The 19,938-nt window shown below is 42.7% G+C and overlaps 1 protein-coding gene across 2 annotated transcripts; it reads left to right on the top strand.

The window, feature by feature from the left end:
* Positions 1–5,490: 5,490 nt before the first annotated feature.
* On the top strand, positions 5,491–18,911 carry ENPP5 (ectonucleotide pyrophosphatase/phosphodiesterase family member 5). Of its 2 annotated transcripts, none has more exons than XM_086623834.1 (4): positions 5,491–5,521; positions 8,691–9,560; positions 13,490–13,666; positions 15,053–18,911. In XM_086623834.1, exons 2-4 carry the CDS (start codon positions 8,696–8,698, stop codon positions 15,421–15,423), a joined length of 1,413 nt encoding a protein of 470 aa, XP_086479960.1. In that variant the 5' UTR covers positions 5,491–5,521; positions 8,691–8,695; the 3' UTR covers positions 15,424–18,911. The 2 variants fall into 2 exon arrangements, with proteins under 2 accessions (XP_086479960.1, XP_086479957.1); XM_086623831.1 differs by lacking the exon at positions 5,491–5,521 and adding an exon at positions 8,251–8,271.
* Positions 18,912–19,938: the final 1,027 nt, after the last annotated feature.

Consider the following 19,938-nt stretch of genomic DNA (forward strand, 5'->3'; position numbering starts at 1 on the left):
GATGTTAGCATTTCCATTTTACTGTACATACTTTTGAAATATTCTATTTAGTCATGTTTTATAGGAGTATTAAAAAGCTACTGGCTAATTAATCACTTTTACACTTGTATAATTCAGAGCTTAGTTTAAAAAATAAATATGGCAAACAATATTTTTGTGTTCTGCTTGCGTTGGCATTTTGAAAAGTAACATTTAAAGAGTTAAACTGTATTAATAAACCGACTAGCGTGGCGTGTACCACTGCTCTCTTAACTGGTAGAACTGAAAATGCTTAAATGTGTGACATAGGCCAAACTCTGTTTTAGTAGAAATTAGGGGGCGAAAAATAGCCCTCTTCTTGGCAGGACATGCCTTGTTCCGTTTTAAACACTGCAGTTTCACAGTCGTGTGACCTTGCACTGGTTTGCTGTGGATTTGGCTGGGTGTACGCAAAAAAAGAACACAGGGCAGTCCCTGGGGAGTAAGAGCCACGTCCCTGACAGCTGATGTGGTTCTTACTGTGCTCTTATAATAATGGGTAAATGCAGTAGGCATGAGTGCTTGAACAAGGAATATGGCATCCAGCTACTGTCCAGGCTGGGGAAAAAGTTCTATTAGCATTAATTATCACAAAAATCGAAAGGAATTGTTTGTGGTCTCTTGCATCAATTTGTACTGGATCTTGCAAAGGATTGCAAATGAGGAGATGAGTTTGCTGAGTAACAGTCTTGTGAACTTCTTACATTTGATCACTCAGATCTGCATTTGGAAAAATGATCAGTTTTTTTTCTGGGTGCCTGGCATAAAAGACTCAGTTTCTCAAAGGATGATTGTTCATGATTCTGAGAATTAGATCCGCTTAAGAAGCCTCATTGGAAACATAAGCTCTGAGTTCACTGATTCCTTTTGAAAAGACAGGCTTTAACATCTGTGTTTTGATTAGAAAAAGCAGGAATAGTCATCTTCTTACGGAGTACTTTAGAGGTAGAATGCACTATAGGAGGCCTGATTTACTCTTCACTGTTGAGCAACAAATGAGCTTTCCCCAACTGCAGTAAGGTTCTTCAGCCGATTCAACTGAAATGTTGCCTTACCTACATCCCGATTGTGGCTCTTCCATCGTGCTTGGCACCGGACACAGCACCTGGAAGCAAGCTTCGAGGCTTCTGTTGTGGGTGGTAGAGAGCTGTATGTCCCAGAAGGTCTCAAGCTGGTCTTTGGTTGAGGCTGTGACTGTCTGTATGCGTGTAACGTCAGCACACGCTTCATTTGTACACACAAACAGGCAATATTTATTTATATTGGGAATTTGTGCGTGCAGGTGACAATGTGCAACCTAACCCTGCGCGATACTGAGTGACAGGAGTTAAAAGTGTTTCTCCCAGCTGCAGCAGGGGCCTGAGGCTTCCATGGTTCACGCCTTGGTTACTTACATCCAAAGCTCGCTGTACTTCCTTACTGACAGTCTGGCTATTGCTGTTCTTTGTACAGCCTCATTTTTTTGTCCTGTAGAGTTACCAATCAAAGCAAGAGCGATGTTGATTTAAGAAGGAAAGTCCAGAGCAGACTCCAGCTCTGCAATTGGGTCTGCAGTTACCAACTCACTCCCTGATGATCAGCCCAGCTTCTTAAAATGGATTCAGCAACCCACAAGGGTTGGGTCCTTTGGTATTTTACTGCCCGGTGATGAAATCATAGTTACCGGGTTGGTGGCATTGCAGTAGATTTCTGGAACAGCTTGCTTGAAGTGAAGGCAATGTCTGTCATGGATCTGGGGGGCTGGAACAAGCTCTCTATGGATGAGGAAATTTAAGTAGGTTATTATGGATCTCCTCCTCCAAAGAATCTTTACTAAATTTATTTTTGTTTCTTCTTTAGTGGTAAACATTTTACCACTAAACGTTTACCCACTTGTGACTTTCTCTTGCACACTAGCAGGAATATGAGACCTTTGCATTTTTTTGATTCCCCTCTGCCTAAGAAATCATTTTTAGTTCTGTGTTACCAAAAAGCAAACCCAGGTACAGATTAAAGTCCTAGAGACCTTTGCTTATCCTCATCCTGATGTAATGCTCTTAAATAACTATGCTAGCAAAAAAACTCAACAAAACCCAAAACACTAAAAAACCCAAACATTGCTATTCCTGTTTTAGCACATCTTATGGCAGGAGTACAGCAGCTTTCAAGTATTCTAGACTCCTCTTAAAAAGAGATCTCTTTTTCTAATGCGAGCTGTGCTCTTTGTTTAAATACATGTAGACTGTAGCATTCAGGGGTAAAATTGCAAGGGAGGAAGCGTTGGAAAAGCTCTTTTCCAGATGTCTTGTTTGAATTGCCGAGTATGTTTGCTTTGGCTTGGAGGGGAGCTTGCACTGTTAGAGGCAGAACAGCAGCAGCACTCCTGATGGAAAGGTGAGAACCCTGAATGCCTCCACTGCAGAGATGCTCAAAAAGCATTAGAAAAAGCCTTAATTCGTCTCTCCTCTTTTGTAAATTTGTTCAGTCGCTACATAGAGCTTCTGGAGCTACAGTAAGAGTCTCCACGGATTCTTTTAAGATAGGATTGTGTACCGATGCAGTAGCTACAAAGCCTAGAATCTGGGGCACTTGTTAGTGAGATCCTTGCTGGAGTAAGGCTGGGAAAGCTCCAAAGTACTGAGCAGCCTCAAAAGTAATGAAAAACGAAGACACTCAAAACCTTAAAACAGACTTCAGGATTTAAATCCATGTAATTGACAGCTGTATTAAGAAGGCCCCGTTTGCTGTCCTCCAGTCAGGGGCTTCCTCGCTCACCTCAGTAGGAGTATCCTGCAAGAAGGATTAAACTTCTCTATTACCACACACCAGTAAATCAGCCTCGTTTTAACAAATTATTGTAACTGATCATTAATCCAGTCTGAGAAAGTTGTGTCTACGTTAGTGTCACACAGATGTGTTCTCTTTGCTGTTTGGTTAATGAAGGTAAATGTTCTGAATGCATTTTAGAGCAGAGTTCTTGTTCAGAAACTTCTGCAAAGACTGACGGATCCTTAAGTGTCCATTTGGCAAGTTGTGTCCTACTGTGGGTAGCTGCAGAAATATTTCATGGATGTTGTTGTAGATTTAAAAACATTACTCATGTTTTCATTCAAGCGTCTGCATTTCTGACACAGATGTGACATATCTGTATATATTATAAATCAGTACTATTTTTAACCACATATTTTGTACAAATATTCACATTAGCTCTGTACTTCAGTGAAAATCTATTACGGTATTAAACATTTTGGTGGAATTAGCAAACTCCTTGTCCATGCTTTGTTTTCATTTTATAACAGTTCTAAGCAGCTGAACCATTTCTTACATCCAAGACAAATATTATCATTTCCAGCTACCCAGAACAGCACCTTAAATCCATATACACCTCTACCCTCTAGTGAGTAATTCCAGCCACTGCAGAAGCGTGCATTTCCCCAGACCTCTGGATCTGAGTGACCAATGGCCAAAATTCAAGCTGAACCAACAGCAATGTGAGTACTATTTTTTTAATTTTTTAAGAGTTAATGGGAGTAACTTTTTACAAGGGCATGTAGTCATAGGACAAGGGGCAATAGCTTTAAACTGAAAGAGGGTAGATTTTGATTTAAGGAAGAAATTTTTTACAATGAGGGTGTTGAAGCACTGGAACAGGTTGCCCAGAGAGGTTGTGGCTGCCCCATTACTGGAAGTGTTCAAGGCCACGTTGGATGAGGCTTTGAGCAACCTGGTGTAGGGGAAGGTATCCCTGCCCATGGCAGGGTGGTTGGAACTAGATGATCTTTAAGGTCCCCTCCAACCCAAACCATTCTATGACTCTATTAGTGTGAGACAGCACGTTGCTGTTGAAGGGCACCTGACTAGAGATTTCAAAATACAGAGGTGCAATTTTATAATGGCTTTTTTGTTTTTACCTCTTTCTCCAAAGCTTCTGGTGTCGGTCACTGTCAGGAATCAGGTGATGAACTTGGTACTACAGGTGTGGTCTAGTTCAGTTTGCTGTGTACAAAATCTACATCCATACGTATTCTACCAATCACAGCAGCAATATGTATTTCCAGGTTTGTACTAATCTGTCTCTTATCTCTAACAACAACAGTAATTAAGGGGGAAAAAAAAAAGACATTAAAAAAAACAAAGGAGCCTTGTCCCCTACTATAATTCTTAGAGCTGGGGTAAGGGTGAGGAAGGTATCACTCTTGCTTAAAGAATTTCGATACAATGACCAGACTTTGCCACTGCCCCTGCCTTGAGCGAGTCCCTTACTGCACGAGCCTGGCCAGCTCAGGGATCTCAAGTTTGTGAAGCCAAACTGTACATTTACACAAAAAGGAGAGGAGGGAGCCAGAGCCTTACTTGGATTACAGCCTGTACCTAGGTTATATGTGACCCTTTTCTGCCTACTTACCAATAACGTACTATGTCAGAGATGTGAAGCCTCCAGTAGGTTGCCATCAACAAGACAGCAGGTTCATCCTATATGGATTGTCAAAAAAAATCCCACCAAAACCAGAAAAAAAAACCCTGGAAGTTTTGTTTTCTTTGGATTGTAATGCTTGTTTGCACCAGAAGGACGTGCAAGTTAGGCAGTGCCAGCTATAAAGTGACTGATAAGCACCGTGTTCCTTGCACCAGTGGAAGCATAATGGTTTTCTACACTGCCACAAAGTGGGGTAAGGTTTCTGTACACGGGTAAGGTGTGGGCTTTGGAGCTCCCTATGGCACAGATCCTCAGCTCGCCCAGGTGGGACGCTCAGCGTGCACTTCTGTCCCCTTCAGCAGTTCAGTTTCAAGTGAGATGAGGAGGGATAAACTAATTTTCCTGATCATTCCAGGGCACGGCTGTGGGCCTTGACCACCACAACGTGGCGAAGCATAATTATCCGTCTGAACAAAACCGGAAAATTTAGAGCCTCAGAACACAAGATGAGGAAAAAAAAGGCAGCTAGAAAAACACGAATCAAAACCTCCTATTTTTTTTTTTTTTTTTTTTTGAAACTGGAGCAGCACTTGCAGATATCTAGACAGCGCATTTTGCTCTTTGCCTTTCCACAGGCCAAAGCGCAGCGCGCCCCGCCCGGGCCCCATTTCTCGTCAACTTAACGCCATTCCGCGACCCGCCGCGGCACCCGCACAACCCGCCCGTCCCCGCACCGGCACCGGCGCCGCCTCGCACCGCGCTGCGCTCCGCAGAGCGGAGAGAACCGCCCCCGCGGCCGCTCTGCCCTGCGCCGCCTCCAACGCGGAGGGGGGGGACGACACCCGGCGCCCTCCGGCAGCCGCCTCCTCGCCCGGGCCCGTCCCGGGGCACCCGAGAAGCGATCGCAGCCGCTCGCAGCGCCCGCGGCCGGAGGAGCTGCCCGTCGCACCCTGACCGCGGCCCGGCGCTGACTGACAGCGCCGCTGGCCACTCCCGGCGCGGCGGGGCGCGGAGTGGGGCGGGGCGAGCGGCCGCTGCGTGCGGGCGACGCTGCTGTCCGGCGGGGGGTGTCGCTCCGCTCCGTTCCGCCGCGCCCCGGGGCTGCCGGTAGGTGACGGCGGGTCGCGGCCCCTCCCGGCGGAGGGGAGGTCCCGAGCGGGGCGGTGGGAGCAGCGGCAGCCCGGACCGAGGGCTCCGGGGGGCGAACGGGACGGTCCGTTAGGCCCGAGTGGGCCTCGGTGGGGGCCGCCCTGGGGGTCGAGGCGGTCTGTGGCGTGTGGGAGCGTGGTTGTCCCGTCGGGGTGAGGCGAACCTTTCGCAGAGGCTGCTGTGATGGGGAACGCCGGCCTGCCCTGCGCGGCCGTCTGGTGCTGAGCGCCTCTGGCTGCCGAACGCGGCCCGGGGCACTTCCTGGGCTGTCCTGAGCGTCTGCGTTGCCCTGCGGCAGCTCCCTGCTCCGGGCGCTCGGGTGCTCTCGTCCCACCAGAGCCCGTTTGGGACCCCGGAGCTGTGCCTTGTGGGGCTGGGTTTCTGGAGAGACCTGGGTCGGGAGATGATCCGAGGGCTGGCGCACCTCTCCTCTGAAGACAGGCTGAGAGATTTGGGGCTGTTCAGCCTGGAGAAGAGAAGGCTCCGGGGTGGTCTTATCGCAGCCTTCCAGTACTTAAAGGGGGCCTACAGGAAAGCTGGAGAGGGACTTTTTACAAGGATGTGTAGTGACAGGACAAGGGGCAATGGCTTTAACCTGAAAGAGGGGAGATTTAGATTAGATATAAGGAAGAAATTTTTTACATTGAGGGTGGTCAGGCACTGGACCAGGTTGCCCAGAGAAGTTGTGGATGCCCCATCCCTGGAAGTGTTCAAGGCCACGTTGGATGAGGCTTTGAACAACCTGGGGTAGTGGAACGTTTCCCTGCCCATGGCAGGGGGGTTGGAACTAGATGATCTTGAAGGTCTCTTCGAACCCAAACCATTCTATGTGCTCAGGATGTATCCAGTGAAGACCAGTATAGGAAGGCCTTGAAAAAAAAGCTTTATTAAAAATATGCAATTAAAGGATTAGATGATGTTGACATTGATAACTATGTGAAATTCCGAAGTAAGGACCTGATTTCACTTGAGAGGACTTAAATTCCTTCTTGTCAGTCCCCAGAACGGGGAATTTATGACTCAACCATGGGCTACACTTAATTTGGTGGATGGGGTACAGATGGACACAGCGGCACATTCTCCCTTTCTTCCTTCAAATTCAGCCGAAAGAAATCCCACGTTGGGTGAAACTGAGTGATTCCGCAGCCTGTGGGTCTGTGGTGTTTTCTGAAGGGGAATTGTGCTTCTGAAGTGTCAGCTTGTTCTTAGCAGGACTCTAGGCCTGGATTTTAATTTTGGGAGACACGCAGGTTCGATGTAACATTTGACCACCTGCAGGTCAACAGTGCCTATGCTGTTATCCAGTGTAAATATATATGCGAGAGGTTTAGTTGGGGAATTGGAGTAGGAATATTTTCCATGGAAGATACCTTATATTCTACCAAAACTACAAATCGTGTTCCATCATTGCGGTGGTATCCAGATGCTTATTATGTTATAAGTTTTTATATTAACTAAGATCTTTATATACTCTGGATATTAATATGGATTTATTTGCTACACAGTCGCTGTTTTCCAGATGAATTTAAGTAGTGACTTGTTCCACAGGATTGCTGAAAAATGGGAACCTAAAGGGAAATGTGTGGAGTATCAGTCCAGTCCACACTCAGGATTGGATTGAACAGTATCTGGTCTTGTGGTTAAATGATGCTGTTGAGCAAGAAGTGGGGAATATTAGGCTGAAATTTTAAGTCGGTTACAGATAGGGAAATCCTGTGTGAAGGTTCTTACAGGGAACTTACTTTGAGTTAGATAACTCAGTTTTGAACAAGAAGGTGTTTAGAAAGGCCAGGGAGTACAACCCAATACAATATGAAATTGTGTGTCATATTATGTCATACTGTTAGTGAAGGAATGCCAGTCATAGCTAGGAACAGTCAATATCCTTAAGTCATATGATCAGAATTAGTGCCGAATGTTTAGGGAGTAAATGCTTTAGGGTGCAGTGTCTAGTGGTCACCATCTCATGCAGTTCCTGGACAGGATTTGCATCATATTTCTTGTTTCTTGCATATTTCGTGCTGCTTGCACTGAGGTAGCAGTGGTATTTGACTGGAAAGGACAGATGATACTTGCTTGAAAGATGTAGTATTTCCAGTGGTTCACAACTGAATCTTTCAACCACCTCTTTCCAATACAATCCGAGACATAAGTGGTAGGTTGGAAGAACTTAAACTGCACAGACTTGTATGACTTGTATACATTCTTGTTTGTAAAGCTGTCTGTACACTAGAAGTGACCTTTAGGTAGTGTCAGAATTAGTTCATCAGGAAGAGCTTGGCTATGTAGGCAAGTTATGATCAGGTTAGAGATGAGATTAAGCATTGGGAAACTGATGTTCCTGCTCTTTGTTTCCCTAACTCTGGATCTGACACCTTTTAAGCAGCAAAACCTTTTAATGGATATACTGCTGTATCTGAAATTCAAAGCTTATTTGCGAGTTTCTCCACTAGAAATTGTCCTCAGCACATTTAGTAATCCCGTACTGAATGTCGGGGCTGAGAAGGGATGGTTTCTAGGTGGTCCCCCCTCCCTGATGGAAGCTGTGCAGGTGTGGAGTCCTCCAGTTCCAGTGAATACTTCCTACTGCCATCTGCTGATGTGATGCGAGTGTGTCTGTGCCACGCTTGCGCAGAGAGAAGTAATGCTCCGGACATTTTAATGAGGGTTGTAAAGTTCTGGTGGAGATAGACTTTGTCATTCTCAAGGTGAGAACTGCCCTTGTTTGCATGTTAACTCCTAGCAAGCAGGAGCTTTCTCATCGGACAGTTTCTTACACCTTTGAGTAGAGAAAATATTTGAAAACTTATCAAATTGCAAGAGCAGGAGTTCCTGTGTATTGGCAGCAGGAAGTGAAAAGGAAGAGGTTGGGCAGTGGCATTGCATAAAGAAGTTGCTTTGGGAACTGTGTTTCGTTCAAGAACTTGTAGTGTCTCACTTCCCATCTCCGGAATTGGGATATGTAACTGATTGATAAAGGGTCTCGTTCCTATGTTTGGAGTGCTCAGTAGTAGTAACGCAAGCTGTGTAAATACATAAGGAATATTTTAGCTACTGATTCTTAAAACTAAGTTCCGACTTTGGCAAACAGGTTAACGCAAACAAATCTTCTGTCTCTGCTCAACAGATGCCATGTTGCCTCAGAAGAGGGGACGAATACCTTCCAGAATAGCCATCAACTGTTACTGGAACGTCCTGGCAGTTTTCTTACTGTTTCTTCCAAGTGCGTTGTCTCTCCAGCCAGCCCAGCCCAGAGTGTTACTAGTATCTTTTGATGGATTTCGATGGGATTACATCTATAAATTCTCAACTCCCAGTTTTCATTATGCTATGGAAAATGGTGTTCATGTCAAACAGGTCACTAATGTGTTCGTAACGAAAACGTATCCTAATCATTATACAATGGTGACTGGTCTCTATGCAGAAAGCCACGGTATAGTTGCTAATGAGATGTATGATCCTGTTCTGAATGAAACTTTCTCTATGAACAAAATGGACATCTATAACTCCAAGTTCTGGGAAGAAGCCAGTCCAATATGGGTAACGAACCAGAGGGAAGGACATAAAACCGGGGCAGCAATGTGGCCTGGAACAGATGTGAAAATACATGGAGTCTTTCCTACATATTATATGCCCTACAACGAATCTGTTTCCTTTGAAAATAGAGTTGCTAGGCTTGTTGACTGGTTTACATCAGAAGAACCCATAAACTTTGGTCTCCTATATTGGGAGCAGCCTGATGCGATGGGACATATTCTGGGCCCAGAAAACCCACTTATGGGACCGATCATTGCTGACGTTGACAAAAAGCTGGGATATCTTATGTCTGAACTGAAGAAAGCGAAGCTGTGGGATGTGATAAATGTCATAATCACAAGTGATCATGGAATGTCACAGTCCTCCTTGGAAAGGCTCATTGAGCTTGATCAGTATGTGAATAGAGAGCTCTACACAGTCATTGACCATTCTCCTGCAGTAGCTATTTTGCCAAAAGAAGGTAGGAGCTGTAGCAGTAAAATTCTCTGAAGAAAATACTTGAGTATTGAAACTTTATAGACTTCATTCCTTAACTGAAGTGGTGGTAGGACATCAGCCTTGCACAAGGAGAACTTGCAGGATCACTTCTTTGTTCTTTTTGCTAGCTCCGTCAAAAGCCTGAATTAACTTTCTGAAATGAAAAGTGAGCAAATCTGTCTGTTGTTGACTAATATTGCCAAATATCCTTTAGTCCTTATCAGAAGTGAGATAATCTAGGGGCATTGTCAAGGTTGAACGGCATTCTAGATAGATAGCAACTGAATGTTACATATCTTGCCTTTCATCAAGATGCTAAAGCCATAGGGGAAGAATTAGATTTCTAACTCAAACGGTAAACTGAAACCAGATGGGGACCTTTGATAAAAAGAAGGCCTCTGTTGGCTGTTTGAGTAGCTGCCAGCTATTGTCATTCACTTTAGGTTTTTTTCTCTCATCACGCTGAACAGCCAGCCAGTTATGTTCATGCCACTTTTATTGTGATAATGATGAGCAAGAATACTGTTGGAATTGAAATCTGAGGTCTGGTTGCTGTCACTGAAGGGTTGCTTAAGTGTCAGGTGTATGTTTAGTGTCAACGATGTACGTGTGCTGCTCTTTGTTTTGGTGATCAAAAGCTACAGCTATTCAGTGCAAATGTGTTAACCTGGAAAACAGCGTTTTTTGTGTGGGCAGGGGTGCTGATTTGGAGGTTGAGCTTTAAGGTGGCCTTCTGAAAAGGTGCTTTTTGAGATTTCTATAACATTTCCATCACTAACGGATAGCACTCTGTATTTAATCCCCCAGCAGAGAGAGTATTTTGCAGACGTAAGTGACCTTTAATTGTGTAAACAAATGTCTTTTTTAATCTTGAGTTTGAAGAATACTCCAGACTAAAACGTTAGTATGTCCAAACTGAGATAATTTGCTGCCTGAGCACACTCAGGTGCTTGTAGCTGGGTGCTGTTTCTCCGAGTGGTGTTAGAAGAGCCAAGTTTGCGAGCTCCATCCTAACGGGGACAAACATGGTTGACCAGGATGTTCTCATTACCAAACAAAGAAGTTGTAAAAGTAAACTTTGGTGCTGAAACATCCCAAATGCGGTAAATGAGAACTTAAAGACGCGTAACCTGATTCTCCTGTCTGCTAAATGCTGAGAGGAAACAGTATCTCTGCAGCAATTAGATCACAGAATAGTAGAAGAGCCATTTCAATGGATTTCAGAAATAGCTTGGATTTAGTTTTTCCCAAAGGTTCAGATAAACAAGAATTAGTTTTGAGCACAGCTACAATTCCTTCTTTCTGTGTAATCAGCTGTAATTTTTATTATAAAACGATGAGCTTAATTTACAGTTTAGCTATGAAATAACATATATTTAAATATATAAGACTGATTCTTCAACAGTTATTCCATTTGTCTTGCTTAAACTAAGGGAAAGATAAAACCTAGTGAGACATTGAGAAAAACTTTGAATGCTTAAAAATGCCACAATTTCTGCTATTTTAACTGTTTGGCTCCATATTTCTTCCCCAAGAGATGGATTAAAGCCATGATAGTGTATTAGTCTGGGTGGAACTAATTGTATGTTCATGAAGATGGTACCTGCAGCACAGCTGGTGATGCTGGCCTTTTTCTTGCATTTAAGATTAATATATTAATTCAAACAATTAATTTTAATGTCAAATTATAATTTGCTGTATTTGTGGCTTCTCCTCTCTGTTTTCCCATGTAGAAAACTGGCATAACGAAATTAACTTTGTTAGTAATATAGTCCTGGCAATACTAGATTGGAGTCCCTTTTCTTGTTGCTGCAACTATCTCTATCATATCTGGAGTTTTGCTGTCTCATCTTGACCTTTCTTGTGTTTCTAGTGATTCTTTCTTATGCCAATTTGAGATAAGAAACATTATACATTAAACTACTCACAGTTTTCCTCCACAATTTCTATACTGGATCCTAGGAACTGAGAGGGAAAGCAAAGAATCTTTCTTTAATTGAGCCTTTCCCCCAGCTGTTTTTTGTCTGAGATATGCTCAAAACTCCATGCACACTGTAAATGGCAGACCAGATTTTTTCCTTGGTTTACTTCAGGAGGTGTCTCAGGTCAAACTAAGCACTTGTTCTTGTGGTCATCAAGGCGGTCATTTCGTGGCACAGACAGTCGGAGAAGAGCTCGCTCGTAGCAACACTCGCCACAGGATGTACAGCCAGCTGTGAAGGCAGAACGAGCAAGAAATGACAAGTCAAAATGGCAGGATGTGCTTAAATCCCACTCATCTGCTAAGAACAGCAGTGTTGGCCACAAAGAAGATGTGAACATCTTCCAACGGTGCTTCAGATCTTGTGGCACTGAAACTGGTCTGCAGAGACCAGCTGTGAGCTCAGCTGTCCCACGGAGTTGTGCACGCTCGTAGCAGAAAGTTCTTAAATTGCTCATGGAGCTGAAGTGTCCTGTTTGGTTGCAGTGAGAAGTCTGTTGCGTACACTGCGTAGCCCTCAGTAGGAGTGTGTGCTCGTAGGGGTGGGGAGGAATCAAAGCAACTTGCTCACATGTAGATTTGTGAACTTGCTTTTGTGTTCCTGCTTCCTCCTTTCTGTGCACTGGTGTTGCAGGTTGTTCAACTCCTTTCTGCCTGTTCAGTGACTTTTACCAGGAAGCAAAGCTCAGAAACTGGAAATAAGCAAATAAAGAATTGGGGGTGGAAAACAGTTCTAGACTGAAAGTGCCATCTTCATCTGCCAGTCCAAGGTGTCCCTTCGCACGTTTGTTGTGTGTTCCCTGCTTAGGTCTCTGCAATCTTTGTGCAGCTCCTAACATGTCAGTGGCATCTAGACTGTGACCTGACCGCTTCTGCAGTCAGGTTTTGCTTATCCCCAGGCAATTAATTGCCAGTGCTATCATGTTACGTGGTACGTAGCAACAAACTAGCTACTTCTTCTAAATTCATAGAATCATAGAATCATAGAATGGTTTGGGTTGGAAGGGACCTCAAAGATCATCTAGTTCCAGCCCCCCTGCCATGGGCAGGGACACCTTCCACTACACCAGGTTGCCCAAAGCCTCATCCAACGTGGCCTTGAACACTTCCAGGGATGGGGCATCCACAACTTCTCTGGGCAACCTGGTCCAGTGCCTGACCACCCTCAATGTAAAAAATTTCTTCCTTAGATCTAATCTAAATCTCCCCTCTTTCAGTTTGAATCCATTGCCCCTTGTTGGGTCTTGGCTGAATTGGCTGAACTTGTAATCAGAATGGTAGAAGATCAACACTGGGAATGAAGTTAAATAACGTAGATGTTTATTGGAGCATATTGCAGAAGGAGAAGTAAATAGTTGGGTTCACTCAGAAGTTTTCAGAGACACCAAGAAACAATGTGGCTTCTCTTTTTGGCCTTTTAAAGGAAAACAATTAACAAACTGCTTCAAAATAAATCAAAAGTACCACTTGTCATCATAGCCAACTGAGGGGAAGACAGAATATTGCCTTAATGTGTGCACTACTTCATAAACAAGTTTAGGAGCTATCTTCTTGTTTTCGAGCTTTACATGGAGCTAGGAGAAGCTGGTTTCTTTTCCATGAGACTCAACTGAATGCCTCCTGACTCATTCTTGGGAGAAGCTCACATTCTGATAACTATAAAATGAGGGATTTTTCTAAAATTAGCAGGGCACTTACGGCTTGGGAATAGGCTGTGAAGTCTGATGCCAGCTGTGATCTGTGAATGATCTCTGGATTTCTCACATTAATTTCTCTAAGTGTTGTAATCTGCTGTTGTCTCTTACAGCTATAATGAGTTTTTGGGGAAGTGCGTTTTGCCCTCTTCTTTCAGTTACATTTAAACTAGTGATGAGTTTACTAAAAGCATACTGGTATGTTTAAGTTCTGTCTTTTTGTTTGTTTGTTTGAAGGCAAACTGGATGAAGTATACGAAGCCCTGACCAATGCTCATCCCAACATGACTGTATATAAAAAGGAGCAGATTCCAGATAGATTCCATTACAAACACAACAGTAAAATTCAACCAATCTTGGCACTGGCTGATGAAGGATGGGAAATTGTATATAATAAGTCTGACCATTTTCAGTGTAAGTATTTTATCTTGACAGTGTTCTGCTTTGTCTTCCTAGTCAGAGACCTTACATGGTACTTTCTCTTTCAGTTTCAAACAATGTAATTTTTTAATTTTTTTTTTTAATACCGGGAGGGAAAACTCTGTATCTAAGTGTGTAGAATTTATGGTTTTTTTCCCTGATGGGATGGGAGGCACCCTACTGTTAGGAGAGGGGGAACTAGACTTACCGTTTCTAAAAATTAGATTTTCTGAGATAAGATCATTCACATGTTTTAGTGGCCACATACTTGAGGTCTTCTTGCAAGATCTAACAAACTGACAAACACTTCCTGAGAGCTTAAAAAAAAAGTGGTAACTGAACTTACTGAATAGAAAATGAAGGGCATTGTTTTATCATGTACTGTTGATTTCCTGGAGAAGGGTTGGGTTGGAAATCCAAGAATGCTTTCTGAAATCCTTCAACTTCTGTGGATGCCTACACTTACAGTAACCTTGTTCTATTGCTAGAAAGAGTCTTTGAATATTTTGTTTCTGTATCCCGGTGATTTTTGTTTGCCTTGTAGGATAAGATGCATTGTAAGTGATTTGCAGGAAAAAACCCAACACTTACCTTGGGGTTTTGAGATTTAGTATAGGTAGAATGGAGACAGTAAACTGTAACTTTTGGTTAGTCAGGAGGAAAAACGTAGATGTCTTATGATAAGTTCTTAAGTTTCGTAATTGAAAACTTTAAACTTTGCTGCTGGTTATGAAGCTGAAGAGCATTACCCGCAAGACTTAACAAGTTTTCTGTTTGTTGATAGCTGACGAGAGCAGCTTTTTGTGCCTGCATATTTATTCACTTGTTCAGAATTTTTAGTGCTTCTGTAAGGAAAGGGTGCTAGAGACCCACTAGTGGGACCCATAAACTTTTTCCTGGTTTATGAGTAGATATTGCACAAAATTGGACAGAGCAGCAAAGCAGTCAGATCTTAAGGTCTGTCTGCTACTATGAGTGTGTTAAACAGACAGTCTGTCTCTACATGGATTTATTTAGTTAGTTTTCCCTAACTGATCTGGTCCTGCTGCAAAGTCAGAGCTTTTCTGTGAGGAAAATCAAGGAAACTTGAGTGTAGCATAGCATGCCATTGCCTGCTGTTACTGCCATGGGAGCTTACTTCTATTTTTTATTTTTTAATAGTGCTCTCCATTCTCTTTTAAGGCACCTTGTCTTTGTAGTTCTGTGACTTGTTGCTTGCTAGGATCTTGTGCTTGTGCTGTTGGTCAAAATGATTCTCCTAAACCTCTGCCAGAATAAATGATGGCTGTTCCTTTTCTGCGTTACGCTAATTCTAGGAAAAGTTTCAACGCTTGTTTTGCAACTTCAGAATACTGACCTTTATCTATCTTTTATTTCTAGTTGGCAATCATGGATATGACAACAACTTACCAGAAATGCATCCAATTTTTTTGGCAGTTGGGCCTGCTTTCAGAAAGAATGCCACCAAAGAAGTAATGAATGCTACAGATTTATACCCCTTATTGTGCCATCTACTTGGTATTAACGCGCTGCCGAACAATGGTTCATTCAACGCTGTGAAAGATATTCTTGCTGAAAAAGTCCCTGTAGCCTTCGGAGCAGACATCTATGCTACTGTTGTAGGAGTCTTTCTGGGCAGCCTTCTTGTTACGATTTTTATTGCAGTTTTTGTTAAGCATTTTATCCTCACCCAAGCAAATACCATGCAAATGCAACATACTGAAGCTGCCCAGCCACTGCTGCAAGATTAATATCACTTGGTACTGTTTCCTGTTCGATGCTTAAGAAAGGCTTATACAAAAAAAATTTATAGAGGTGGATCAGCATAAATGTATGGAATGAAAGGAAACAGACGGAGATGCATCCATCTCCACTGGAGTGCGTACTTGCTAGGTATGCAGAGAAAAGGCCTGTTTCTGTTTCACCCTACAACCACTTAATCTTTCACGGGTTGAAAATATTTGAGGTAAATCTGGAAAGCTCTATATGTATGTAGACGTGTAGTGACAATAAACCTTGAATACCTCATTCTGAGCTACTTTTAGGGAAATAACTTCAACTGAGGTGCACTTCAGACAATTACATGGTGATTTAATTTCTGACTGCTTTTTTTTTTTCCTTTGAGAGTTTTTTTTTAAGTCTCTTAGATTCTAACAAATCACTGAATGTGACTAGGCTGCTTTGGGGTTTTTTCTTCCCTGCCCAAGGAAGCTTTTGCGTGGATCACCATTACAAATAGCTTGGTGGATTAAAACCTGCAGATAACAACATTATTATTAAGCTAGGTCACGCACTGCTAAGTATCTAAGTTCAGAGCTAGGCATATTTTTTTAAACTACTGTGTTAATTGTAGCCCCAAAATATGAATTTAGGTGGTACTGCCTTTAGCAATCAGCATTAAGCTACTTGATTGACCTTTTTTTTTTTTTTGAGGTGTATATGTAGGTCTGTATGATTTTAGGTATGGTTTTAGATAAATGCAGGTCTTTACTACTTTTGTTTCCTGTACACTGGGCTAAACTTTCTAGGAATTCCATGTGGCTGGCTGTTTAAAGACACGTACAAGCACAACACCTGTATATCCAAATGGAGTCTTTTATATTTCTGTGATAAGAAGGTTCTGTCAGAATAGGGCAAATGAATCATTTAAGAATCATTTAAGGAACACACATGTACAAGCGGGTTTCAGAGTGCTGTCAAGCTTGTTGCTGGGTGTAACATCTGATCGGTTACTGGAGATTGTTCTCTAGTATGAACTTGGCTTGCTGTCGTGTGTTTTATCTGATATGTGTGGATGGACCTTAGAATTCGATGAGTAGGATTAGACACGCAATTTAAGGAACAGCCATATAAATCTTAAGCCATATATACTCTTAAATCTGAAAAGCACACTTTAATATGAAAAAAGGTATAAAACTGGAGTTTGTTCTTCCAGATAAAAGTCTTTGTCATGGAAAATTAATTCTGAGTCAACGAAACTATATATTACTCTGATTCTTTTGTGTCGGGCAATGTATCTTCCTGCTATTATAGTTGTGGGTTTTTTTTCGATGAGCTCACTGAAATGGTAGGTGAGAAGCTGCTGACTAAGGTTTGTATGAAAAACATGGTATGAAGTGAGAAAAGTTGTCTGGTTGTCAGACTTGTTTAAAAGCTGCTCTTTTTTCCCCTCCCCGTGTGAGTTAGTATTTCTCTGCACTTTGCTTCTGAGTACAATGCTTGATGGAGAAAGAAACTCTTTCAAAATTCATACAAATACTCAGTCTGATATTTCTGTGAAGTGCAATTTATTGCTTTATACACAGCACCCAGCAGAGGGCAAAGATGGGAACGTCTCAGCCTTGGATGTGCTCTGGCAAACTAATGTGTGACTAAGTCTGACACTGCAGTTGGGAGGGTTGCGAGCAGACCTAGCCAGGAGCTGCAACGAGCTGACTAACTGAAGTACAAAACTCATTTTGCTGAACTGAATTCCAGACTTAAGGAATGACATCTAGGCGAGTTCAGAAGTCAGCTTACTTCTCACTGATGACTCTACAGTGCTGGGTTAGGAACTGCCTGGTGCTCACTGCATCAGAAGTAATCTGTTGGATGCCTCTGTGATGGCAGGGACGCTTGCTTAGCATTAAGCTGGCTTGCAAACAGGTGTGGAAGGTTTCCAGAGACCACAGCTAGGTGCAGTGAATGCTTGAGAGGGAATGCAATGAAATACTCCAACTTCATGTATATAGAATCATAGAATCCTATGGTGAAAGTCTGTCTGTAATGGTAGCTTTAGGAAGGCAAGAAACTGGAAGATCCGTTGGAGGACAGCCCCTTAGTTTGGGGGATATGTATGAACTCTTGTGTAACTTACTCTGACTTAGCTCTGCAATTCTGCTGTTGCTGTTCTGTGTACTGCCTTGTTTTCCTACGTTGCCATTTTCTTAAGAAAACACTGAAGGAAAACATCTGGACTAGGTGTGCCTGACACGGTAAAGCCGATTCTTAGCGCAGCTGACCATTATGTATGTCTTAAGTTTAATTTGCTGGTGCCAGCTAGAACTGAATGCTGCAGGGGCTTCGCAAACTGAAAGATGAAAGCAGAAATTCACAGCAGTTTCTAGAGAGGCTGGGGAGGTCCCTGTAGCAAACCTGACCCTCTGAATTGTTACTATTCAGTTGCCTAGCTACCTTCCCCAAAGTGGATGGCAAATAGCAAATTGATGCATTGAGTCCACCTTTTCTTGCTTATTTGCAATTTAAAAACGAATTGTAGCACAAACTTTGCGTGTGTTTAAAGAAAGATCTACAGGCTTGGTTAAGGGAATAACAGTGACAACTGGGGATGCTATAATCCTCAACTCCAGCTACTTCAGTTACGCGCTTTCTCACTTTGGAACATGCTGCTTTGATAGGAATTCTTCTTGCTGCAGCAATTTCATAGCAATGCTTATGGCAGATGTAAAAGTAACTGGATTGTAATCTCGGAGGTGTTCATTAATCTCCCACTTCACTTGTGGCAGGTTTGATCATCAGCCAAAGTGACCCTTGATTTTAAGGAGGGGGCAAAGTTGGTCAGTGTTGGTCAGTCATCCCGGGACTTAGGCTTACCTTCCTACAAAGGAAGAGCATAAGTTTCCCCTTACAACGGGTTTGGGAACAATGATATTCAAAATAGATTGGGAAAACGAACAAGAGAATTCTTCTCGATGTCATTGTTCTGTATTGCGCTGTAAAGCCCTTCCTTGAGGAGGGTAAAATGAAACTTTGTAGAAAACTGAAGAGAATCTTTCAGCATTCAGATACTTCTGTTTAGGTTTAACCGTGTTTCCTGTGTTGATTGGGTGCATTTGCGGGTACCTGCTGGGTAGTTACCGTGTTAGGATATTTGCCTCGCCGGTGTCCAACGCTGTTTTAAGTTGTTGGGTGTATGTTCAATGAAACTGAAAGCACAGACGATGCCACTGGAGAAAAGTACCAGTTTCTTCTCTGATGTGATGTGAGATTTTTTCAGACTACCTTTTTGGGCGGGGAGGATGTGGGATTTGGTTTCTGTCTATATGATACTTTTTATGATGTACAAACAAGTTTATTGGATGGTGGATTTGAGTGCACTGTATACTGCTTGTAACTTAAGCTTGGAAACTGAGATGCTTGCATGATTTTGTCTTTTATTATTGACCTGTGAAGCATATTTTTGACATGTCAGACATTTTCTTTGTTTCTTCCTGTTTGGAAATGTTGAAGTTGAAATATATCTTTGCTATAGTGCTATCAAGTGTTGAGTGCTCGCTTCATTTAAAAACACTTCTGGAAAAAAGCCTGAATTGTGTGGGGAGGACAGCTAGGGGACAATGGCTTTAACTCATATGCATCCCAAATATTTCTTGTACTCTGCATAGTGTATGCCTCTATTAAAAATAACTGGAAGTGTGATAGAACTTAAGAAATTTAGGTCAAACTTCTTAGATGAAAGACCTTGTTTCCCACCTTGCTACTTTATATGGAGGTAACAGCTATCTGTTACCAACAACCATAAATAGTTTCTTTTATTAAAAAAATCTTCCAGACTTCCCTGATAAAGAGCTGCAGTAAAGCTGTTTACAATAAACACAGCCTCAAAAATAAAAACCACCACGCAAAAATGCATCTTATAAGATGAAGAGTTGTGCAGCGGGACTTGCCAGAAGTGTGGAACGCTGCGATCTTGAGCTGCGTGTGTGACGAATGACAAACGTGCGGCAGTTCATAGATTCATAGATTTCTAGGTTGGAAAAGACCTTAGAGATCATCGAGTCCAACCATCCCTAATCCCCATTAAACCATATCCTCAAGTAGATCATCCACCCTATTCTTAAACACATCCAGGGATGGGGACTCAACCACCTCCCTGGGCAGCCTATTCCAGTGGCTGACAACCCTTTCAGAGAAGAAATACTTCCTAACATCCAACCTGAATCTCCCCTGACTAAGCTTATGCCCATTTCCTCTTGTTCTATCACCCATCACTAATGTAAAGAGTCCTTCCCCTACCTCCCCACCATCTTTTCTCAAGTATTACAGCCTATAAATACTTGAGAAAAGATGGTGGGGAGGTAGGGGAAGCAGTTGAGTCCTGCTGTTCTGTAAAATGCAAATACAACAGGCTTTCTCCAGATCTTCTTCCCTGCCTAAATAATAGCTGTGGATGCTGTCTGGACCATACCTATGCTGCTGTACACGCCTTTCAAGAAATGGCATGTTTGTACTACAGTAAAGGTAATGTAAGCGTTTATTAGATGTCG

This window comes from Tauraco erythrolophus, chromosome 2, assembly GCF_009769465.1.
Source record: "Tauraco erythrolophus isolate bTauEry1 chromosome 2, bTauEry1.pri, whole genome shotgun sequence".
Lineage (NCBI taxonomy): Eukaryota > Metazoa > Chordata > Aves > Musophagiformes > Musophagidae > Tauraco > Tauraco erythrolophus.

Coding starts and splice junctions, on each gene's coding strand:
- ENPP5 (XM_086623834.1), top strand. CDS start 8,696: ATGTTGCCTCAGAAGAGGGGACGAATACCTTCCAGAATAGCCATCAAC. Junction 9,561..13,489: donor AGCTATTTTGCCAAAAGAAG/GTAGGAGCTGTA, acceptor GTTTGTTTGAAG/GCAAACTGGATGAAGTATAC. Junction 13,667..15,052: donor TAAGTCTGACCATTTTCAGT/GTAAGTATTTTA, acceptor TTTTATTTCTAG/TTGGCAATCATGGATATGAC.